The following is a 25,305-nucleotide window of genomic DNA, read 5'->3' as shown; positions in this document are numbered from 1 at the left end:
TGGTAAAGAACATCTAGCCGCTCGAAAGCACCCTTACCTGTCGATCTATAAATGATGTCTCTGTAATCTAGCATGGGTAGGATGGTCATCTGAATCAGGGTTAGTTTGGCAGCTGGGGTGAAAGAGGAGCGATTACGATTGAGGAAACCAAGATTTAACTTTAGCCTGCAGCTATGATATGTGCTGAGAGAAGGACAGTGTACCGTCTAGCCAAGTACTTGTATGAGGTGACTACCTCAAACTCTAAACCCTCAGAGATAGTGATCACACCTGTGGGGAGAGGGGCATTCTTCTTACCAAACCATATGACCTTGGTTTTGGAGGTGTTCAGAACAAGGTTAAGGGCAGAGAAAGCTTATTGGACACTAAGAAAGCTTTGTTGTAGAGCATTTAACACAAAATCTCCGGGGAAGGGCCAGCAAAGTATAAGACTGTATCATCGGCATATAAATGGATGAGAGAGCTTCCTACTGCCTGAGCTATGTTGTTGATGTAAATTGAGATTTGTGGTATAATTGATTGGTCTCAAACAGCTCCGATCTTCCAGCTAAAAATGTTTAATGTTTGGAGATAAACCAGAATGTCTCCTTTATAGACCAAGAACTCGCTGCTCTGTGCGGCAACCTGGGGGCCTCAAAGAAAAACAATGGGCCAGGGTTTTAGAAATGCCAAGGTCGATTTCTGATCCCAGACTGCCCCTGGTTACAATCATAAAGGTAAGCAGCAAGCCATTGAGTCTGTAGTACTTTTTATCAGCCACTAGAGTTCCCCCTAGATCTGATCCTCAGCATGACACTGTACTACTAGTTGCACTTATGAACAGATCTAGTATCAGCCTACTTAGCTCGGGGTTAAATGCCACTGACCTTCATTGAAGTGTACAGATGCGCATTGAGCGTGGGAAATGCGCTCTACAAATTCAGTATAATAATACGTATTTTTATTATTGCATCATAGCTAACTGTATCCAGTCAAAAAAACAAACAAACCCCAAAAAACCTAGCGGAAATGACTAATGGCAGGTCTACCTACAAAATACGCGATGTTACCTAGGTTGTTGTCAAACGTCTTACTCATGGAGAAATACAAACCTGCAACAGATGCCAAATCTTGCTATATGCAAGATGATGAGTCACTTCTCTTTTACGTTTATGTCTTTAGGAAAAATACAGAATTCTCAAATTCTATATCGGAGATGTTCCATAGGAAATATATTGCCCTAATAAAATAGCATAAATGTTTCAACTGTTCTAAAGTGTAACATATAGGTATGAATGTGAACAAGAGAGCACGTATCCTCCCTCACTCCCCAGTCATCAGAGCTCTCCACCTGCTCCTCTCTCCATTTCAGCACGATACAAACAAACGCTCCGACGCCGTGAGACCGTAGACTTGCGGTAACGTGCAGAGAAAAAATTAGGCAACTTGATTCTTCTAGACTCTTTACTGTAATCAGCCAGTGTTCTTCCATGACGCCCAGGCAACCAGCCAGGAACAAGGATGGCCTAACCTTGCCCACGGGGCGCGACGTCACCAGGTTAAAGACATTCTTGGTCTATAAAGGAGACATTCTGGTTTATCTCCAAACATTAAAAAAAATTTAGCTGGAAGATCGGAGCTGTTTGAGACCAATCAATTATACCATAAATGAACAATGGCGCCGACGAATGAAAGACATATGAACGGTATGTTGGACTGCTATTTCGCTTTATTCCTTCGTTATTACATGTTTGTTAGGCTAATGAAGGAGCATTTCATGTTATTTGCAAATATATATTGATTATCATTAGCTATATATTGAATTGAAATGTTTACTGTTCTCTCAAAATAAAAAAATACAATATGTGGACATTTTAGTGCGTTTTGCCTGGAGAATAGAAGTTGTCACAATGTCTTTAGAATGAATTTACGTCAGTGTACTATAATGTCACCCAGCGCCCTCTATCTGGTCGGGTCAGGCGTCACCTGTTCACACGCTGCTCAGCGCCCTGTGCTCCGGAAGATGGGCAGCGGGGAAAGTCGCCCTGGCAAGGTGTCTCTCTGCGGAGGTATTGAATAAAATAGACCTTTGCATAATAAGTAGATACAATGTAATACTTAATTGTTTGAAATGCGTTATTTTCATCAGTAGCCTAACTTGCTATGTTGGGGAAAGAAAGAACGAGCCGGTCTGTCACAGAACGCACAGTGTAAGACTGTCTGCCCCGTTTTGAGGTAGCGTGAACCAACCGTGGACAGGAGCTGCAAGGTGCGCCAGTAGCGCAGTAGCTACGTGTCTCACGCATGTACCGTTCCATTTCGCAGGTTATTGGACAGCATATGCTAGGCTATAGGCTATAAACAGTATAAAGTGGATGACAGTTATCCTGTCTGTCATTATTGTCTGTGTGTGGCCTGATTGGCACCGTATTCACCATGTAGTGCACTACTTTAGACCAGGGCCATTTGATTTGCAGCCCCCAGTCAGTGGTCAGTCAGGAATGAGCGGTGGATATTCTTGTAACATCCTTAGCCAAACGGAGACGCCAGTAAATAACAGTGAGCTTACAGAATGCGTCACAGCTGAAATAAGGCTTGAGTTACAGTGTGCGTCCTAAATGGCCTCCATATTCCCTATGTAGTGTACTTATGACCAGGACCCATGCTCAAAAGTAGTGCACAAGAATAGGATGCCTTTTTGGATGCATCTACAGTAGCAGTGTTACTAGCTGTATTAGAGGGCCATCTACAGTAGCAGTGTTACAGCTGTATTAGAGGGCCATCTACAGTAGCAGTGTTACAGCTGTATTAGAGGGCCATCTACAGTAGCAGTGTTACAGCTGTATTAGAGGGTCATCTACAGTAGCAGTGTTACTAGCTGTATTAGAGGGTCATCTACAGTAGCAGTGTTACAGCTGTATTAGAGGGCCATCTACAGTAGCAGTGTTACAGCTGTATTAGAGGGCCATCTACAGTAGCAGTGTTACAGCGGTATTAGAGGGCCATCTACAGTAGCAGTGTTACTGCTGTATTAGAGGGCCATCTACAGTGTTACAGCTGTATTAGAGGGCCATCTACAGTAGCAGTGTTACAGCTGTATTAGAGGGCCATCTACAGTAGCAGTGTTACAGCTGTATTAGAGGGCCATCTACAGTAGCAGTGTTACAGCTGTATTAGAGGGCCATCTACAGTAGCAGTGGTACAGCTCAAATCAAATCAAATCAAATTTATTTTTATATAGCCCTTCGTACATCAGCTGATATTCTCAAAGTGCTGTACAGAAACCCAGCCTAAAACCCCAAACAGCAAGCAAAGCATGTGAAAGAAGCACGGTGGCTAGGAAAAACTCCCTAGGAAAAACTCCCTAGAAAGGCCAAAAACCTAGGAAGAAACCTAGAGAGGAACCAGGCTATGAGGGGTGGCCAGTCCTCTTCTGGCTGTGCAGGGTGGATATTATAACAGAACATGGTCAAAATGTTAAAATGTTAAAATGTTCATAAATGACCAGCATGGTCAAATAATAATAATCATAGTAGTTGTCGAGGGTGCAACAAGCACGTCCGGTGAACAGGTCAGGGTTCCATAGCCGCAGGCAGAACAGTTGAAACTGGAGCAGCAGCACGGCCAGGTGGACTGGGGACAGCAAGGAGTCATCATACCAGGTAGTCCTGAGGCATGGTCCTAGGGCTCAGGTCCTCCGAGAGAAAGACAGAAAGAGAGAAAGAGAGAATTAGAGAGAGCATATTTAAATACACACAGGACACCGGATAAGACAAGAGAAATACTCCAGATGTAACAGACTGACCCTAGCCCCCCGACACATAAACTACTGCAGCATAAATACTGGAGGCTGAGACAGGAGGGATCAGAAGACACTGTGGCCCCATCCGATGATACCCCCGGACAGGGCCAAACAGGCAGGATATAACCCCACCCACTTTGCCAAAGCACAGCCCCCACACCACTAGAGGGATGTCTCCAACCACCAACTTACCGTCCTAAGACAAGGCCGAGTATAGCCCACAACGATCTCCGCCATGGCACAACCCAAGGGGGGGGGGGGGGGCGCCAACCCAGACAGGAAGACCACGTCAGTGACTCAACCCACTCAAGTGACGCACCCCTCCCATGGACGGCATGGAAGAACACCAGTAGGCCAGTGACTCAGCCTCTGTAAAAGGGTTAGAGGCAGAGAATCCCAGTGGAAAGAGGGGAACCGGCAAGGCAGAGACAGCAAGGGCGGTTCGTTGCTCCAGCCTTTCCGTTCACCTTCACACTCCTGGGCCAGACTATACTTAATCATAGGACCTACTGAAGAGATAAGTCTTCAGTAAAGACTTAAAGGTTGAGACTGAGTCTGCGTCTCTCACATTGGTAGGCAGACCATTCCATAAAAATGGAGGTCTATAGGAGAAAGCCCTACCTCCAGCCGTTTGCTTAGAAATTCTAGGGACAATTAGGAGGCCTGCGTCTTGTGACCGTAGCGTACGTGTAGGTATGTACGGCAGGACCAAATCGGAAAGATAGGTAGGAGCAAGCCCATGTAATGCTTTGTAGGTTAGCAGTAAAACCTTGAAATCAGCCCTTGCCTTAACAGGAAGCCAGTGTAGGGAGGCTAACACTGGAGTAATATGATCAAATTTTTTGGTTCTAGTCAGGATTCTAGCAGCCGTATTTAGCACTAACTGAAGTTTATTTAGTGCTTTATCCGGGTAGCCGGAAAGTAGAGCATTGCAGTAGTCCAGCCTAGAAGTAACAAAAGCATGGATTAATTTTTCTGCGTCATTTTTGGACAGAAAATTTCTGATTTTTGCAATGTTACGTAGATGGAAAAAAGCTGTCCTTGAAACAGTCTTGATATGTTCTTCAAAAGAGAGATCAGGGTCCAGAGTAACGCCGAGGTCCTTCACAGTTTTATTTGAGACGACTGTACAACCATCCAGATTAATTGTCAGATTCAACAGAAGATCTCTTTGTTTCTTGGGACCTAGAACAAGCATCTCTGTTTTGTCCGAGTTTAAAAGTAGAAAGTTTGCAGCCATCCACTTCTTTATGTCTGAAACACAGGCTTCTAGCGAGGGCAATTTTGGGGCTTCACCATGTTTCATTGAAATGTACAGCTGTGTGTCGTCTGCATAGCAGTGAAATTTAACATTATGTTTTCGAATGACATCCCCAAGAGGTAAAATATATAGTGAAAACAATAGTGGTCCTAAAACGGAACCTTGAGGAACACCGAAATTTACAATTGATTTGTCAGAGGACAAACCATTCACAGAGACAAACTGATATCTTTCCGACAGATAAGATCTAAACCAGGCCAGAACTTGTCCATGTAGACCAATTTGGGTTTCCAATCTCTCCAAAAGAATGTGGTGATCGATGGTATCAAAAGCGGCACTAAGATCTAGGAGCACGAGGACAGATGCAGAGCCTCGGTCTGACGTCATTAAAAGGTCATTTACCACCTTCACAAGTGCAGTCTCAGTGCTATGATGGGGTCTAAAACCAGACTGAAGCGTTTCGTATACATTGTTTGTCTTCAGGAAGGCAGTCAGTTGCTGTGCAACAGCTTTTTCTAAAATTTTGGAGAGGAATGGAAGATTCGATATAGGCCGATAGTTTTTTATAATTTCTGGATCAAGATTCGGCTTTTTCAAGAGAGGCTTTATTACTGCCACTTTTAGTGAGCTTGGTACACATCCGGTGGATAGAGAGCCGTTTATTATGTTCAACATAGGAGGGCCAAGCACAGGAAGCAGCTCTTTCAGTAGTTTAGTTGGAATAGGGTCCAGTATGCAGCTTGAGGGTTTGGAGGCCATGATTATTTTCATCATTGCGTCAAGAGATATAGTACTAAAACAGCTGTATTAGAGGGCCATCTACAGTAGCAGTGTTACTAGCTGCATTAGAGGGCCATCTACAGTAGCAGTGTTACTAGCTGTATTAGAGGGCCATCTACAGTAGCAGTGTTACAGCTGTATTAGAGGGTCATCTACAGTAGCAGTGTTACAGCTGTATTAGAGGGCCATCTACAGTAGCAGTGTTACAGCTGTATTAGAGGGCCATCTACAGTAGCAGTGTTACTAGCTGTATTAGAGGGCCATCTACAGTAGCAGTGTTACAGCTGTATTAGAGGGCCATCTACAGTAGCAGTGTTACAGCGGTATTAGAGGGCCATCTACAGTAGCAGTGTTACTAGCTGTATTAGAGGGTCATCTACAGTAGCAGTGTTACAGCTGTATTAGAGGGTCATCTACAGTAGCAGTGTTACAGCTGTATTAGAGGGCCATCTACAGTAGCAGTGTTACTAGCTGTATTAGAGGGTCATCTACAGTGTTACAGCTGTATTAGAGGGCCATCTACAGTAGCAGTGTTACTAGCTGTATTAGAGGGCCATCTACAGTAGCAGTGTTACTAGCTGTATTAGAGGGCCATCTACAGTAGCAGTGTTACTGCTGTATTAGAGGGCCATCTACAGTAGCAGTGTTACTAGCTGTATTAGAGGGCCATCTACAGTATTACAGCTGTATTAGAGGGCCATCTACAGTATTACAGCTGTATTAGAGGGCCATCTACAGTAGCAGTGTTACTGCTGTATTAGAGGGCCATCTACAGTAGCAGTGTTACTAGCTGTATTAGAGGGCCATCTACAGTAGCAGTGTTACAGCTGTATTAGAGGGTCATCTACAGTAGCAGTGTTACAGCGGTATTAGAGGGTCATCTACAGTAGCAGTGTTACAGCTGTATTAGAGGGTCATCTACAGTAGCAGTGTTACAGCTGTATTAGAGGGCCATCTACAGTGTTACTAGCTGTATTAGAGGGCCATCTACAGTAGCAGTGTTACAGCTGTATTAGAGGGCCATCTACAGTATTACAGCTGTATTAGAGGGCCATCTACAGTAGCAGTGTTACAGCTGTATTAGAGGGCCATCTACAGTGTTACAGCTGTATTAGAGGGCCATCTACAGTGTTACTAGCTGTATTAGAGGGTCATCTACAGTAGCAGTGTTACAGCTGTATTAGAGGGCCATCTACAGTAGCAGTGTTACTAGCTGTATTAGAGGGCCATCTACAGTAGCAGTGTTACAGCTGTATTAGAGGGCCATCTACAGTAGCAGTGTTACTAGCTGTATTAGAGGGTCATCTACAGTGTTACAGCTGTATTAGAGGGCCATCTACAGTAGCAGTGTTACATCTGTATTAGAGGGCCATCTACAGTAGCAGTGTTACTAGCTGTATTAGAGGGCCATCTACAGTAGCAGTGTTACAGCTGTATTAGAGGGCCATCTACAGTAGCAGTGTTACTAGCTGTATTAGAGGGTCATCTACAGTGTTACAGCTGTATTAGAGGGCCATCTACAGTAGCAGTGTTACTCTGACCCTGAGGCCCCTAGTCAGCTGTAGTCTGGCTATGATTGTACTGTTCTGTATGTACCTGTTCAAGTGTGTCATCCAATGAAGTGCTTTTTATCACCAGCTGTTGACAAACTATTGACACTATTATATGTTAAATAAAGGTTAAATAAAATCAATAAATAAATACATATGAACTGTAGAACCACCAGAAAACCCTAGTAAGACCCCAGCAAGAGAGACCACTAGACCCCTAGTAGACCCCAGCCAGAGAGACCACTAGACCCCTAGTAGACCCCAGCCAGAGAGACCACTAGACCCCTAGTAAGACCCCAGCCAGAGAGACCACTAGACCCCTAGTAGACCCCAGCCAGAGAGACCACTAGACCCCTAGTAGACCCCAGCCAGAGAGACCACTAGACCCCTAGTAAGACCCCAGCCAGAGAGACCACTAGACCCGTGTAAGACCCCAGCAAGAGAGACCACTAGACCCCTAGTAGACCCCAGCCAGAGAGACCACTAGACCCCTAGTAGACCCCAGCCAGAGAGACCACTAGACCCCTAGTAGACCCCAGCAAGAGAGACCACTAGACCCCTAGTAGACCCCAGCCAGAGAGACCACTAGACCCCTAGTAAGACCCCAGCCAGAGAGACCACTAGACCCCTAGTAAGACCCCAGCAAGAGAGACCACTAGACCCCTAGTAGACCCCAGCCAGAGAGACCACTAGACCCCTAGTAGACCCCAGCCAGAGAGACCACTAGACCCCTAGTAAGACCCCAGCCAGAGAGACCACTAGACCCCTAGTAGACCCCAGCCAGAGAGACCACTAGACCCCTAGTAAGACCCCAGCCAGAGAGACCACTAGACCCCTAGTAGACCCCAGCCAGAGAAACCACTAGACCCCTAGTAAGACCCCAGCAAGAGAGACCACCAGACCCCTAGTAGACCCCAGCCAGAGAGACCACCAGACCCCTAGTAAGACCCCAGCCAGAGAGACCACCAGACCCCTAGTAGACCCCAGCCAGAGAGACCACTAGACCCCTAGTAAGACCCCAGCCAGAGAGACCATTAGAACCACGAACTGACCTGTTATCTCCATCTAACCCTCTATCTGACCATCAGACCTCTGGTATTGACATTACTGTCTGTTATCTCCTACCCCCAGATACATACCTCTAGTATTGACTTTTCTGTCTGTTATCTCCTACCCCCAGATACCTCTAGTAAGGCCTCAGAGAGCCCTGCGGAGCCCAAGGGGAAGAGGCCCCCAGTGCTTGTGGACGGGGTGACTCTGAACGGCCCCACGCTGGACATCCGGGAAGCAGAGAGCTTCCTCAGAGAAGCCATGCCCATCATCATGGAGGAGGCCGTCTGGAAGGCTACTGACGTCAAGGAGAAGGTAAACATCTCCTTTCCAATTCTTTCTCACACCATGCACTTCCAGTCCCAGGATGCATAAAGGAAAATTAGATCTGTTGTGAAGTATACCAGAATGCTGGAGTTTATTTTTCAAACAATAGGGAATGGACCTGTATAAGAATTTATCAGGTAAATGGCCACCCGGACTATTTGCATTGACCCATTGACCCTCCTTTTTTTTTTTTACATTGCTGCTACTCGCTGTTTATTATCGATGCATAGTCACTTTACCCCTACCTACATGTATATATTACCTTATTTACCTCGACTAACCTGTACCCCCGCACATTGGCTCGGTAACGTACATCCTGTACATAGCCTCTTTATTGTTATTTTATTGTGTTACTTTATTATTATAATTTTTTAAAACTTTAGTTTACTTAGTAAGTATTTTCTTAACTCTTATTTTTCTTAAAACTGCATTGTTGGTTAAAGGATCGGACCCTTTTTTTCAATTTTCGCGTACAATGACAAACCCAAATCTAACTGCCTGTAGCTCAGGACCTGAAGCAACGATATGCATATTATTGGTACCATTTGAAAAGAAACACTTTGAAGTTTGTGGAAATTTGAAATTAATGTAGGAGAATATAACACAATAGATTTGGTAAAAGATAATACAAAGAAAAAAACATGAATTTTTTTGTTCCATCATCTTTGAAATGCAAGAGAAAGGCCATGATCTGACTTAGGACTCCAGGTGCAATTTAGATTTTGGCCACTAGATGGCAGCAGTGTATGTGCAAAGTTTTAGACTGATCCATTGAACCATTGCATTTATGTTCAAAATGTTGTATCAAGTCTGCCCAAATGTCAATATATACATTTTCAAGTTCATAACTGTGCACTCTCCTCAAACAATAACATGGTATGTTTTCACTGTAATAGCTACTGTAAAATTAGATTCGATTTGATTGATATACAGTACATGTTCTTTATGGATGGTGAATAGGCCCAGGTAGTTTGTCTGACGTCAAGGATAAGGTAAACAAACATCTAGTGGAGGGGACAGTCTGAAATGGCACCATTTTCACTATATAACTTGAAGGGTGTTTATCAATATGCATACTACCTACCGCGCTCCATACTCTCATGCTCTGAGTGCATTCTCAGAGTACGTTCTTGTGAGGACGAGAGTGTGGAAAACACATAAAACATTACACTTGAGAAGTACTCCCCCTACTGTATTACCTCACGCTGCACCTCCCCATTCACTGACCCTTCTTCCAGACAGGACAATGGCAACAATAGAGACCAAACAAGATATACACAAAGCAAAACGTTTTAGGTGTCATGTCTTTGTGGGTAGCTAGCTAGTTAACAATTCTCTGTGGCTAGCTAACAGTAGTAGAAAGACAGTTAGCCCTTTTGACTTACTATGGGCTTGCGATTTACACACACTACAGTGGGTATTGTAGGCAAGTAAACATGCCAAAATGAATACAGCATGTATTCATTAACGTAGCAAGATAAAATATTGTAGTCAGCCAACATATGAGATGTGAATGAGATGAAGAAATGTTGCATCATTTTTAACACGGTTGCATCATATTTCTGTGCATACTTTCCGTTGCAGCTTGTATCGATGCATGCTTCAGAATATGTACAAACGGAGTACGCATTCGAGAAGGGCCCTCCGTGCTCCGTTTTGCAAACTATGATTTGGACTCATACTCCCACCGTCCCGTGCTCTAATTTGCGTGCTCGGAGCACGGTAGTATGCATTTTGAGAAACACCCAAAGTCTATTTCCTTCTCTCCAATATAACAGGTGTGTGAGTGGCGCTCTCCGGAGCAGCTGAAGGACCTATTAGACCTAGAGCTGAGGGAAGGAGGCGAGGCACACCCCCAGATACTGCAGCGCTGTCGGGATGCCATCCGATACAGTGTCAAGACCGGTAAGAACCCAGCTCAACCCTGATTTAAAATCTGAACCCCCAGACCTCAGCCAAACCCTGACCCCCCCCATCCAAACCCTGACTTTCAAAACCCGGACTCTTTAAAAAGATACCAATGAGCTTCATCCCAAACCTGTCCTAAACCCTAACCTTCTAACTCTCCAGCCCAGTCTCTCTTTTGCCATATGATACAGTGTCAAGACTGGTAGGAAACAGCTCAACCCTAATCCCCATGCAGCCAATCCCTAACCTTGAAAACCCCCAGCCAAACCCCACATTTAAAACCCTTGTCAACCAGGTCTGTTAACCAACTAACCTTCAAATTCTCCAGCCCAGACACCCTCTAACTCCCCAGTCAGCTATGTTACATAATTAACTAGCTAGACCCTAGTTAGCCACCCTCACTGCACTCACGCTAGCTACTGGACAATACAGGCTATAGCGATAGTAGCTCCCATCCTTCCACCCAGCGTTATCCTATCCAACCCAGGCTGTTAATCCACCCAGCGTTATCCTATCCAACCCAGGCTGTTAATCCACCCAGCGTTATCCTATCCAACCCAGGCTGTTAATCCACCCAGCGTTATCCTATCCAACCCAGGCTGTTAATCCACCCAGCGTTATCCTATCCAACCCAGGCTGTTAATCCACCCAGCGTTATCCTATCCAACCCAGGCTGTTAATCCACCCAGCGTTATCCTATCCAACCCAGGCTGTTAATCATCAAACTAGCGACAGTAGCCCATCCTTCATAACCGTCCCAGCCCCTTAACACTCCCGGCCCCTTAAACCTTCTGGCCCCTTAACACTCCCGGCCCCTTAAACCTCCCGGCCCCTTAAACCTCCCGGCCCCTTAAACCTCCCGGCCCCTTAAACATCCCGGCCCCTTAAACATCCCGGCCCCTTAAACCTTCTGGCCCCTTAAACCTCCCGGCCCCTTAACCCCCCCGGCCCCTTAAACCTCCCTGCCCCTGACATCTGAGCTCCCTTGACCCCCACCTAGCCTGGTCCAGCCAGACCACAAATGTAAAACCCCTGTCAACCAGCTCTGTCAAACAACTAAACTTCAAACTAAAACTCCCCAGTTAGCTACCATTAGGTTAGGGTTAAAGTTAGCTAACATTAGGGTAGGGTTAAAGATAGCTAACATTAGGTTAGGGTTAAAGTTAGCTAACATTAGGGTAGGGTTAAAGTTAGCTAACATTAGGGTAAGGTTAAAGATAGCTAACATTAGGGTAGGGTTAAAGTTAGCTAACATTAGGGTAGGGTTAAAGTTAGCTAACATTAGGGTAGGGTTAAAGATAACTAACATTAGGGTAGGGTTAAAAGATAACTAACATTAGGGTAGGGTTAAAAGATAGCTAACATTAGGGTAGGGTTAAAGTTAGCTAACATTAGGGTAGGGTTGAAGTTAGCTAACATTAGGGTAGGGTTAAAGTTAGCTAACATTAGGTTAGGGTTAAATTTAGCTAACATTAGGGTAGAGTTAAAGTTAGCTAACATTAGGGTAGGGTTAAAGTTAGCTAACATTAGGGCAGGGTTAAAGATAGCTAACATTAGGGTAGGGTTAAAGTTAGCTAACATTAGGGTAGGGTTAAAGTTAGCTAACATTAGGGTAGGGTTAAAGATAGCTAACATTAGGGTAGGGTTAAAGATAGCTAACATTATGTTAGGGTTAAAGTTAGCTAACATTAGGGTAGGGTTAAAGATAGCTAACATTAGGGTAGGGTTAAAGATAGCTAACATTAGGGTAGGGTTAAAGACAGCTAACATTAGGGTAGGGTTAAAGTTAGCTAACATTAGGGTAGGGTTAAAGATAGCTAACATTAGGGTAGGGTTAAAGATAGCTAACATTAGGGTAGGGTTAAAGTTAGCTAACATTAGGGTAGGGTTACTGTACTAAATGCCATATTTTTAGCAGACCCTTACAGTCATACATTTTACATATGGGTGGCCCTGGGAATAGAACCCACAATCCTGGTGTTGGAAAGCACCATGCTCTACCAACTGTACTCACACTAGATACACTAACCCATCCCTATCCAACCCAGGCTGTAAATCATTAAGCTAGCAACAGTAGCTCCTCCCAGCCTCTTAACCCTCCCAGCCCCTTAACCCTCCCAGCCCCTTAACCCTCCCAGCCTCTTAACCTTCCCAGCCTCTTAACCCTCCCAGCCTCTTAACCCTCCCAGCCCCTTAACCCTCCCAGCCTCTTAACCCTCCCAGCTCCTTAACCCTCCCAGCCCCTTAACCCTCCCAGCCCCTTAACCCTCCCAGCCTCACAGCCTCTTAACCCTCCCAGCCTCTTAACCCTCCCAGCCTCTTAACCTTCCCAGCCCCTTAACCCTCCCAGCCTCTTAACCCTCCCAGACTCTTAACCCACCCAGCCTCTTCACCCTCACAGCCTCTTCACCCTCCCAGCCTCTTAACCCTCCCAGCCTCTTAACCCACCCAGCCTCTTAACCCTCACAGCCTCTTCACCCTCCCAGCCTCTTAACCCTCCCAGCCCCTTAACCCTCTCAGCCCCTGACATCTGAGCTGCTGTGTCCTGCATCTAGCCTGGTCCAGTCAGACCCTAAAACACAATATGATGTACTTTATATAGAAACATTGACACAGGAAACAGGGCAAGCTGGCACACTCCTCGTCTCACGTCTCAATGTATGTGTCAGGAATAGCAGTCTGTCTGGAATAGACTGAGAAATGTTCCTTAGTGCCAGTGGATGCAGCAGAGTGCAAGTTAAGCACCTCTATTTACACATGTGACCGATAGGAGTTTGAATCCCAGGTTCTGCTGTGAATCCACAAGACTTTGCTAGCCTGTCGAGCCTGTAAAGCCTTTACAGATGTAGGATCTTAATTTGATCACTCTTTTGTTGCTGAGAATCTTCCTCCTTCCTGAATCTTCATGATTTACATAAATTCTGTGAAAACCCACACTAACACACGATTATATTAACAGTATTCCACTTTTCTTGAAGCTAATAGCCTAACCACCGATTAAATCCTGTTGCTGAAGGCATATTTTGCTGCGACAATACTGGTCAAATTAATATCTGACAACTGTAGGTTCTGATTTGGGTTGCAAAATTATGTTAACTTTCCCAGCTTTTCCAGAAATCCTGTTTGGAGTATCTGGATTTCTTGCTTATTCTCTCCTGATCCCGGGAATCTTCCGACCAGGATTTTCTGGAAAACCTGGAAACTTAGTTGTGATTGAATCAAACCTTGTGTGTTTGTATATGCAGGACATCCTCTCTTCTTCAACCAGCTCTATGCAGGCATGGACCCTTATTCACTAGTGGGTCGATTCATCACAGAAGCTATCAACCCCAGTCTGTGAGTATTATATCTTACCATCTCATATGATCCAAGTGTCTGTCACCATGTACTCATACTTACTGTATAACTGTGCCTGACATGGGATGTGGGATTTTATGATTACTGAAATTATATCAATGACAACTATTCTGCTATTCATTTCAGAAGTGTCTGTAGCTCGTTCTTGATGATTGATTGGATAGTATGTAGCTCAGGTGAGAGCAGGTGAATCAGTGACTGCACATGTTGTTTGTCTTGGCAGGTACACATACGAGGTGGCTCCAGTGTTCCTGCTGACAGAGGAGGCCGTCCTAAAGAAGATGATTGAGATCATTGGATGGCAGGAAGGAGGGGACGGCATCTTCAGCCCAGGTATGGAAACCACACAGACTGACATCTTCTTCTTCTCCATCTTCTTCTCCATCTTCTTCTTCATTTTCTTCCTCATCTTCCCCTTCTTCTTCTTCTTCATCTTCTTCTTCATCCTCTTCATCTCCTTCATCTTCTTCTTCTCCTTCTTCATTTTCTTCTTCTTTATCCTTCATCTTATTCTTCATCCTCTTCTTCTTCTTCCTCATCTTCTTCATCTTCTTCTTTATCCTTCATCTTATTCTTCATCCTCTTCTTCTTCTTCCTCATCTTCTTCATCTTCTACTTCTTTATAATCTTCTTCATTTTCTTCCTCATCTTCCCCTTAATCTTCTTCTCATTCTTTTTCTTCATTTTCTTCATCTTCTTCATCTTCATCTTCATCCTTCATCTTCTTCATCATCTTCTTACTGAGAGATTGTCTCTGTGTTCTCCAGGTGGCTCTGTGTCCAACATGTATGCTGTGAACGTGGCCAGGTACCACCACTGTCCTGATGTGAAGGTGCTGGGCCTGTCTGCCTTGCCTAGACTGGTCATGTTTACATCTCAGGAGGTAAACACACACACACACACACACACACACACACACACACACACACACACACACACACACACACACACACACACACACACACACACACACACACATACACACACACAAAGGGCAGGCCAACACCTATTATTGTTTTAACACCACACACACACACACACACACACACACACACACACACACACACACACACACACACACACACACACACACACACACACACACACACACACACACACACACAGGCCAACACCTGTTATCATTATAACACCATACAAAGCGAACACCATACAAAGCGAACACACACACACACACACACACACACACACACACACACACACACACACACACACACACACACACACACACACACACACACACACACACACACACACACACACACACATATTATAACACCATACAAAGTGAACATTATGCAGCAGCCCTAACAGTTTGATAATACCAGGGGGTGTGAGTGTACATGGTGTGGACCAGCCCTATGCTCAGGGTAACAGTTTGATAATACCAAGGGGTGTGAGTGTACATGGTGTGGACCAGCCCTATGCTCAGGGTAACAGTTTGATAATACCAGGGGGTGTGAGTGTACATGGTGTGGACCAGCCCTATGCTCAGGGTAACAGTTTGATAATACCAGGGGGTGTGAGTGTACATGGTGTGGACCAGCACCAGTTAGTACCTTTTCAAAGAGCGTCTGAAAAGAGTCAATACACCTACTTAATACATCTGTCAAATGATTCCAGTCAGCAGCACTACCCAGTCCCAGGCTGGTCCGTATCAGGAGTCTGGAGGTGGGATATCACATCATAGTGGGTGTCTGCTCAGTTCTTTATGATAACATATAACAACAGCCACACAGCTATCAGGGAGTTTCTCAGTTCTTTATGATAACATATCACAACAGCCACACAGCTATCAGGGAGTTTCTCAGTTCCAGCTGTTGCTCTGAAAGATATTGAATAAATGGTTTTATAATCCCTGTGTGTGTGTGTGTGTGTGTAGTACTATAAACACCATATGTATTACAATCCCTGTCTGTATAGCACCTTATTGTGGATCCTGTCTAGACTGGTCATATAGCACCTTATTGTGGATCCTGTCTAGACTGGTCATATAGCACCTTATTGTGGATCCTGTCTAGACTGGTCATTAATATAGCACCTTATTGTGGATCCTGTCTAAACTGGTCATTAATATAGCACCTTATTGTGGATCCTGTCTAGACTGGTCATTAATATAGCACCTTATTGTGGATCCTGTCTAGACTGGTCATTAATATAGCACCTTATTGTGGATCCTGTCTAGACTGGTCATTAATATAGCACCTTATTGTGGATCCTGTCTAGACTGGTCATTAATATAGCACCTTATTGTGGATCCTGTCTAGACTGGTCATTAATATAGCACCTTATTGTGGATCCTGTCTAGACTGGTCATTAATATAGCACCTTATTGTGGATCCTGTCTAGACTGGTCATTAATATAGCACCTTATTGTAGATCCTGTCTAGACTGGTCATTAATATAGCACCTTATTGTGGATCCTGTCTAGACTGGTCATTAATATAGCACCTTATTGTGGATCCTGTCTAGACTGGTCATTAATATAGCACCTTATTGTGGATCCTGTCTAGACTGGTCATTAATATAGCACCTTATTGTGGATCCTGTCTAGACTGGTCATTAATATAGCACCTTATTGTGGATCCTGTCTAGACTGGTCATTAATATAGCACCTTATTGTAGATCCTGTCTAGACTGGTCATTTTGTTGATTAACCAGTTCTCCCTCAGTGACACTTTTCTCTCTTTGTTCTTTTCAGTGTCATTACTCTGTTTCCAAAGCAGCAGCTTTCCTGGGAATTGGCACCAACAATGTTTATGTGATCCCGTCGGATAAGAGGTATGCTGGTTACTGCTGGTTACTGCTGGTTACTGCTACAGTTACACGGTTACTGCTGGTTACTGCTGGTTACTGCTACAGTTACTGCTAGTTACTGCTAGTTACTGCTACAGTTACTGCTGGTTACTGCTACAATTACATGCTTATGGCTAGTTACTGCTAGTTACTGCTACAGTTACACGGTTACTTCCACTGTCCACACCACACGCTTCTGTTGTCACTGTCCACAATGACTGACCTGCGTCACTATGACACCTGGGTTTTACTAATCCTTGTTCATCTTTCTTTCTATGTCTTTGTGTCTTTGTTTCTCAGAGGGAAGATGATTCCAGCGGAGTTTGAGAAACAAGTACAGAGAGCCAAAGATGAGGTGAGAAGGAGAGCTGTCAATGGAGTCAGCAGAGTTGTTTGGTGTCAGATGTGTTATGAAACACATTCGGGAACTGGGAACTGCTGTTGAATATAGCCATGGTGATGGTTAGGGAACTGCTGTTGAATATACCCATGGTGATGGTTAGGGAACTGCTGTTGAATATACCCATGGTGATGGTTAGGGAACTGCTGTTGAATATACCCATGGTGATGGTTAGGGAACTGCTGTTGAATATACCCATGGTGAGGGTTAGGGAACTGCTGTTGAATATACCCATGGTGATGGTTAGGGAACTGCTGTTGAATATACCCATGGTGATGGTTAGGGAACTGCTGTTGAATATACCCATGGTGATGGTTAGGGAACTGCTGTTGAATATACCCATGGTGATGGTTAGGGAACTGCTGTTGAATATACCCATGGTGATGGTTAGGGAACTGCTGTTGAATATACCCATGGTGAAGGTTAGGGAACTGCTGTTGAATATAACCATGGTGATGGTTAGGGAACTGCTGTTGAATATACCCATGGTGATGGTTAGGGAACTGCTGTTGAATATACCCATGGTGAAGGTTAGGGAACTGCTGTTGAATATACCCATGGTGATGGTTAGGGAACTGCTGTTGAATATACCCATGGTGAGGGTTAGGGAACTGCTGTTGAATATACCCATGGTGATGGTTAGGGAACTGCTGTTGATTATACCCATGGTGAAGGTTAGGGAACTGCTGTTGAATATACCCATGGTGATGGTTAGGGAACTGCTGTTGAATATACCCATGGTGATGGTTAGGGAACTGCTGTTGAATATACCCATGGTGAAGGTTAGGGAACTGCTGTTGAATATACCCATGGTGATGGTTAGGGAACTGCTGTTGAATATACCCATGGTGATGGTTAGGGAACTGCTGTTGAATATACCCATGGTGATGGTTAGGGAACTGCTGTTGATTATACCCATGGTGAGGGTTAGGGAACTGCTGTTGAATATACCCATGGTGATGGTTAGGGAACTGCTGTTGAATATACCCATGGTGATGGTTAGGGAACTGCTGTTGATTATACCCATGGTGATGGTTAGGGAACTGCTGTTGATTACACCCATGGTGAGGGTTAGGGAACTGCTGTTGAATATACCCATGGTGAGGGTTAAGGAACTGCTGTTGAATATACCCATGGTGAGGGTTAGGAAACTGCTGTTGAATATACCCATGGTGAGGGTTAGGGAACTGCTGTTGAATATACCCATGGTGATGGTTAGGGAACTGCTGTTGAATATACCCATGGTGATGGTTAGGGAACTGCTGTTGAATATACCCATGGTGAAGGTTATGGAACTGCTGTTGAATATACCCATGGTGATGGTTAGGAAACTGCACTATAGTATTAATGACCAGGGTGATGGAGTAACATATTGTTGTCCTCTGATGGTATATAGTATTAATGACCAGGATGTTGGAGTAACATTATATTGTTGTTGTTGTTGTTGTTGTTGACAGGGAGCGTTGCCCTTCATGGTGAACGCCACAGCAGGGACCACCGTACTAGGGGCCTTCGACCCGCTGGAGGAGATAGCTGACATCTGTGAACGACACAATCTCTGGATGCATGTAGATGTAAGTGGATCTTAATTAAAGATCATTCTTTCATTCATTTATTGATATATCGATCCATCAATCCATTTGTGCATTTGTTCAGTAGTTTGTTTGTTCCTTTAATCATTCACTCAATCACCCTCTTCTCTGTCTGTTCTCTGTCTCTTCTCTGTCTCTTCTCGGTCTCTTCTCTGTCTGTTCTCTGTCTCTTCTCTGTCTCTTCTCTGTCTCTTCTCTGTCTCTTCTCTGTCTCTTCTCGGTCTCTTCTCTGTCTGTTCTCTGTCTCTTCTCTGTCTCTTCTCTGTCTCTTCTCTGTCCTTCCTGTAGGCATGTTGGGGAGGAGGAGCCCTGATGTCTAAGAAACACAGATACCTGCTACAGGGAATTCACAGGTAAGACAACAAGTATATCTGGAGGTGGAAGTAAGACAACAGGTATATCTGGAGGTGGAAGTAAGACAACAGGTATATCTGGAGGTGGAAGTAAGACAACAGGTATATCTGGAGGTGGAAGTAAGACAACAGGTATATCTGGAGGTGGAAGTAAGACAACAGGTATATCTGGAGGTGGAAGTAAGACAACAGGTATATCTGGAGGTGGAAGTAAGACAACAGGTATATCTGGAGGTGGAAGTAAGACAACAGGTATATCTGGAGGTGGAAGTAAGACAACAGGTATAAACTGTTCATAGTAACACAGGGTTTTAAACCCCTTTCTGTTGCTTTGTTTCCCTCTTAGAGCCAACTCAGTAGCATGGAATCCTCACAAGATGCTGATGGCTGGTCTACAGTGCTGTGCATTCATGGTTCGGGACAAAACGGTATGATAAACACTGCCTCCTCTTCCTCCCCTGCCTTCTCCTCCTCCTCTTCTTCCTCTTCTTCCTCACCTTCCTCATCTTCCTCATCCTCCTCCCCCTCAAGTCAAATCAAATCAAAATGTATTGGTCACATACATATGGTTACCAGATGTTATTGTGAGTGTAGCGAAATCTCTTTCTCATTGTGTTTCTCCTCATCCTCTTCATTATCTTCCTCCTACTCTTCATTATCTTCCTCCTCTTCCTCATTCTATCCCTCATTCTCCTCTTCCTCCTCCTTTGACGTAGATAGTTTGTGTGTATGTATTGGTATTGATGTAAGCTACGTGTGCCTTTTAGAACTAGTTTTATTGTAATTCTGTCCTTGAGCTGTTCTTGTCTATTCATTTTCTGTATTAATGAATGTTGTGTATTATGTCATGTGTGGACCCCAGGAAGAGTAGCTGCTGCTGTCGTAACAGCTAATGACGATCCTTATAAAATACCAAATACCTCTCCGTCCTTCTCTTCCTCCTCCTCCTCCCACCTCTCCGTCCTTCTCTTCCTCCTCCTCCTCCTCCTCCCACCTCTCCGTCCTTCTCTTTCTCCTCCTCCTCCTCCTCCTCCTCCCACCTCTCTGTCCTTCTCTTTCTCCTCCTCCTCCTCCTCCTCCTCCTCCCACCTCTCCGTCCTTCTCTTCCTCCTCCTCCTCCTCCTCCCACCTCTCCGTCCTTCTCTTTCTCCTCCTCCTCCTCCTCCCACCTCTCTGTCCTTCTCTTTCTCCTCCTCCTCCTCCTCCCACCTCTCCGTCCTTCTCTTTCTCCTCCTCCTCCTCCTCCCACCTCTCCGTCCTTCTCTTTCTCCTCCTCCTCCTCCTCCCACCTCTCCGTCCTTCTCTTTCTCCTCCTCCTCCTCCTCCTCCCACCTCTCCGTCCTTCTCTTTCTCCTCCTCCTCCTCCTCCCACCTCTTCCTCGTTATCCAGACTCTGCTCCAGAGACTCACGTGTTCTCTCTGTGTGTTTCGTTGTTCTAGAATCTTCTGCAGCGGTGTCACTCGGCCCAGGCCTCCTACCTCTTCCAGCAGGATAAGTTCTATGATGTCAGCTATGACACGGGAGACAAGTCCATTCAGTGTAGCCGTAAGCCCGACGCCTTCAAGTTCTGGCTGATGTGGAAAGCCATCGGCACCAAGGGTCTGGAAGAGAGAGTGGACAGAGCCCTCGCTATGGCCAGGTCAGTTTGAAACGTCTTATGACAACAAACAAAAAACATTTTCTTTCTCTTTTATTTTTCCTCCAAAGTCTTGATAGAAGACTCATCTATCTAGCCTGGTCCCAGATGTGTTTGTGCTCTGGTCCAGTAAAATACTTACAGTTCTGGCCTAATGTATGAGCTTTAGTGTACATTGTAGTGGCAGGCCATACAATGACAGTCTAGGAACAGTGGGTTAACTGCCTTGTTCAGGGGCAGAACGATAGATTTTTACCTTGTCAGCTCGGGGATTCGATCTAGCAACCTTTCGGTTACTTGCCCAACACTTTGACCACTAGGCTACCTGCCGCCCTTGAACATGATCCTGGAGCATCCATGAGTATACACCCTCAGACTGTCTGGACCTGTCTGGTCCTGTCTGGTCCTGTCTATTCAGCTAATAGCCCAGTCCATCAGCTTACACCTAGAAGCTAGACTACTTTAACGTTATAGCAAAAAGGGTTGGGATTGATGACAAATCTTATATTTTAAAGTCTTTAGATTCAAATGGTTTCATGGCGTTTTTAAGTTGCTTGATCAAATGTATTTTTTTTGGGGGGGGGGGGGGGGGGGGGCTCTGCATCGAATGCAATCAGTATCTGTCCAATGCTTCCTGCTCTCAGTGTCTCTAGCAGTAGCTAGCTACAAATAGACTGTATAGCAAAAGGTGGCCAACCCTGAAGACCTACTAAGGTATGCAGACTTCTGCTGAATCATCTCTGTTAGTGCAGGGCTTAATCAAAAGCCTGCACAGCCGCCTGGTAGTTCTCCAGGAGGACAGGAGGCTCCATCTCTACACTGTGGTCACCTCTGGTCTATACACAGTAACATTGCTATCCAAACAGTATGTTTTCCATACGCTGAGAGTAATAACAGTAATAAACCCTACACCTGGGATACCTCTAACAGATATAACCCAGGCTGAGGAATGTTAGATCTTCTACAAGAGAAACCACAGCATCTCAACAGCTTTCTGACGAGGTGTACAGTGGAGAATACAGAGGCAGAAAGGGCTTGGCACACTGCATGTATTCAAGCAGTCCTAGAAATCAAGCTGTATATTTGGAGGGCAGCCGGTTCTATTTCTGGGCTGTTGGCAGTAAATGACGGTCAGGTCAGGGTTCCTTAACTATTCTGTGTGGCCTTTAGCTGTCCTCTCATCTATTCTGATCCAGATGACCTGTGGTCACCTTTACAGTTCAGGACCTACTGACTGCAGGGGGTATGTGGGACTAAGATAGGGGGTTATATACGACACGAGACCAGACAGCGGCCAGGCTGTTTTCAGACTGCTACTGATAGCCCGTGGGACTAAGATAGGGGGCTATACGACACTCTGCTCCAGTCATCTGTCTAATGCTGTTTAGGATTCAGTAGGGTGGTTGGTGCCGTTGAACATGAGGGAAGACCATTCCTTTTTCCCCCATGAGAATGGCCTTATTTCTATTACAGTATATTGGATGACTGTCATTCATATTCCGTTCACCCAGTTCAATGTAACATGGATAGGTTTAGGCTACTACAGGATAGTCAAATGTTCCCTATACCCATCATGAGGTTACTACAACCTAGCCTATGAATGAAGGATTACAATATAGGTGCAGAGGTAGAGAGAAGCATTTGAGTAATTAAGGTGACAGACAGTGACACATTCAATACCGCCACCCTCTTACCTGCATCTAGCTGATCCAGGGTGTAATCATTAGTCCAACAGTTGCAAACGAGAGTTTCTATTGGACAAATTCAGGTATGTTTATCCCTGTTTCGTTCCGTTTTAAGAAACGTTTTTCAACAGAATCGGAATGAATACACGCCTGTCTGGCTGGTGGACAGGGACCTCTAGTGGTGGTATAGAGGATAGCAGGAGGACAGGGACCTCTAGTGGTGGTATAGAGGATAGCAGGAGGACAGGGACCTCTAGTGGTGGTATAGAGGATAGCAGGAGGACAGGGACCTCTAGTGGTGGTATAGAGGATAGCAGGAGGACAGGGACCTCTAGTGGTGGTATAGAGGATAGCAGGAGGACAGGGACCTCTAGTGGTGGTATAGAGGATAGCAGGAGGACAGGGACCTCTAGTGGTGGTATAGAGGATAGCAGGAGGACAGGGACCTCTAGTGGTGGTATAGAGGATAGCAGGAGGACAGGGACCTCTAGTGGTGGTATAGAGGATAGCAGGAGGACAGGGACCTCTAGTGGTGGTATAGAGGATAGCAGGAGGACAGGGACCTCTAGTGGTGGTATAGAGGATAGCAGGAGGACAGGGACCTCTAGTGGTGGTATAGAGGATAGCAGGAGGACAGGGACCTCTAGTGGTGGTATAGAGGATAGCAGGAGGACAGGGACCTCTAGTGGTGGTATAGAGGATAGCAGGAGGACAGGGACCTTTAGTGGTGGTATAGAGGATAGCAGGAGGACAGGGACCTCTAGTGGTGGTATAGAGGATAGCAGGAGGACAGGGACCTCTAGTGGTGGTATAGAGGATAGCAGGAGGACAGGGACCTCTAGTGGTGGTATAGAGGATAGCAGGAGGACAGGGACCTCTAGTGGTGGTATAGAGGATAGCAGGAGGACAGGGACCTCTAGTGGTGGTATAGAGGATAGCAGGAGGACAGGGACCTCTAGTGGTGGTATAGAGGATAGCAGGAGGACAGGGACCTTTAGTGGTGGTATAGAGGATAGCAGGAGGACAGGGACCTCTAGTGGTGGTATAGAGGATAGCAGGAGGACTACTACTGTGATGTAAACATAGACAACAGGAAAGATATTACTCACTTGTTATAAAATAGGTGGGTCTGTCTAAGACTATGTAGCAGGAGCGCTGTGTTGGACAGACTAGAAGACACATTGCAGTCTTGCACTGTTGAAAAAAATGGCTCAGTAAAACTCTTCTAGCCTGAAATGTGTTGGTACGGTTGTGTTATATCATTATTTCTGACACTCTGACTTCCTTCTCTTTTGGTAGATATCTGGCCGAGGAGATCAAGAAGAGAGATGGATTCCGTCTTGTGATGGAGCCTGAGTACACCAACGTCTGTTTCTGGTACATTCCTCCCAGTCTGAGGGACACGGCTGATGGACCTGAGTTCTGGAGAAAGGTCCATGCGGTAAGTCAGAGACGACATCCCCTCATATTTTACCTTTATTTAACTAGGCAAGTCAGTTAAGAACAAATTCTTATTTACAATGACGGTCTAGGAACAGTGGGTTAACTGCCTTGTTCAGGGGCAGAACGACAGATTTTTACCTTGTCAGCTCGGGGATTCAAACTTGCAACCTTTACGGTTACTAGCCCAACCCTCTAACCACTAGGCTACCCTGCCGCCCAGAACTCTATCCTCTCCTTTCCTGTGGTGTTTTTCTACATGAACAGAAGCCCTGTCGTGAATAACACAAAAAAGGTTAATACAATTGAATTCAGGAATGAATTCATGTTGAAAAACAAAAAACCACATTCCATTTCACAGGATATGAATGAGACAATAGTTAGCGAACCATGAGGATTTATGCTCCAGTCTCTTTCGGAGGCGTGGGTTCAGATCCCACCACTGACACCAGATGTCAAGCGGGACCATATTCCTCCAATCCAATCCATTCAGAAATGGACCTTAGATCAGTGTGTGGAGACTCTAAATACAACTTGACTTGTGGTTATGTCCCAATAATGTCTCCTTTCTGCCATGACTTCATGCATTTGAAAGGTAATGACTGGTACACGGAAACACCAATCCAATGTTCTCACACGGGAATGAGTTCTTACTTCAGAAGGAAGGAGAGATTACTGGAATACTGATACCTTATCTTCCAGTTCCACCATCTCACAGTGTTCTGTACTACTCCCTACCCCCAGGTGGCGCCAGTGGTTAAGGAGCGCATGATGAAGAAGGGCTCTATGATGGTAGGCTACCAGCCCCATGGAGACAAGGCTAACTTCTTCAGACAGATCATCATTAGCCCTCAAGTCAGCAGAGAAGACATGGACTTCCTGCTGGACCAAATACACAGCCTGGGGATGGACTTATGATCCCACGGAGATACGTCCAAAATGGCACCCTATTCCCTCAATGAGCCCTGGTCAAAAGTAGTGCACTATACAGGGAATAGGGTACCATTTTAAACAAAACCCATGGGTCATGTTCAGTAGGCACGAAAACAGGAGATCATGTTTTGAAACTGAGTGAAACGGAAGAGGTGGTACCCCAAACGTCCTATAAGAAGTTTGTTAACTTGTTGTCTTATTTGGTGCCCCGGGGTTGTGCAGAAGCCTCAGCAAGTCATCCTTCCATTGGCCGTCTCCATAAAGGGCTCCAACGAGTTCTTGTTTCTTCTGCTCACTATGGATTCCATTTGTAAATCTGAGGACCGGCAGTGTGTCAGTCCATGAGACAGTAGACTCAGTAGCTCGTTGACGGTTTGAGGATTCAACCTCTTTATTGGAACCAATTTCAGATAAATAAAAAAAACTCAAAGTAATTA

At 45.1% G+C, this 25,305-nt stretch overlaps 1 protein-coding gene across 1 annotated transcript; it reads left to right on the top strand.

The window, feature by feature from the left end:
* Nucleotides 1–1,467: 1,467 nt before the first annotated feature.
* LOC145859506 (acidic amino acid decarboxylase GADL1) lies at nucleotides 1,468–25,305 on the top strand. Its single transcript, XM_082959004.1, has 14 exons — nucleotides 1,468–1,685; nucleotides 8,553–8,737; nucleotides 10,528–10,654; nucleotides 13,903–13,993; nucleotides 14,238–14,347; nucleotides 14,782–14,897; nucleotides 16,734–16,813; nucleotides 17,129–17,183; nucleotides 18,686–18,802; nucleotides 19,109–19,173; nucleotides 19,520–19,601; nucleotides 20,614–20,813; nucleotides 23,795–23,936; nucleotides 24,680–25,305. Exons 1-14 carry the CDS (start codon nucleotides 1,655–1,657, stop codon nucleotides 24,851–24,853), a joined length of 1,575 nt encoding a protein of 524 aa, XP_082815130.1. The 5' UTR covers nucleotides 1,468–1,654; the 3' UTR covers nucleotides 24,854–25,305.

This window comes from Salmo salar, chromosome 02, assembly GCF_965601325.2.
Source record: "Salmo salar chromosome 02, fSalSal1, whole genome shotgun sequence".
Taxonomy (NCBI): Eukaryota; Metazoa; Chordata; class Actinopteri; order Salmoniformes; family Salmonidae; genus Salmo; species Salmo salar.
The sequence above is the reverse complement of the archived record's forward strand: the minus strand, read 5'-3'. Positions and strand labels throughout refer to the sequence as shown.

What these genes read in the sequence shown, in the direction of transcription:
- LOC145859506 (XM_082959004.1), top strand. Translation starts at nt 1,655, where the DNA reads ATGGCGCCGACGAATGAAAGACATATGAACG. An exon ending in GAATGAAAGACATATGAACG is followed by an intron (nt 1,686 to 8,552) that starts GTATGTTGGACT and finishes TCCTACCCCCAG; the next exon opens with ATACCTCTAGTAAGGCCTCA. An exon ending in AGAGCCCTCGCTATGGCCAG is followed by an intron (nt 20,814 to 23,794) that starts GTCAGTTTGAAA and finishes CTCTTTTGGTAG; the next exon opens with ATATCTGGCCGAGGAGATCA.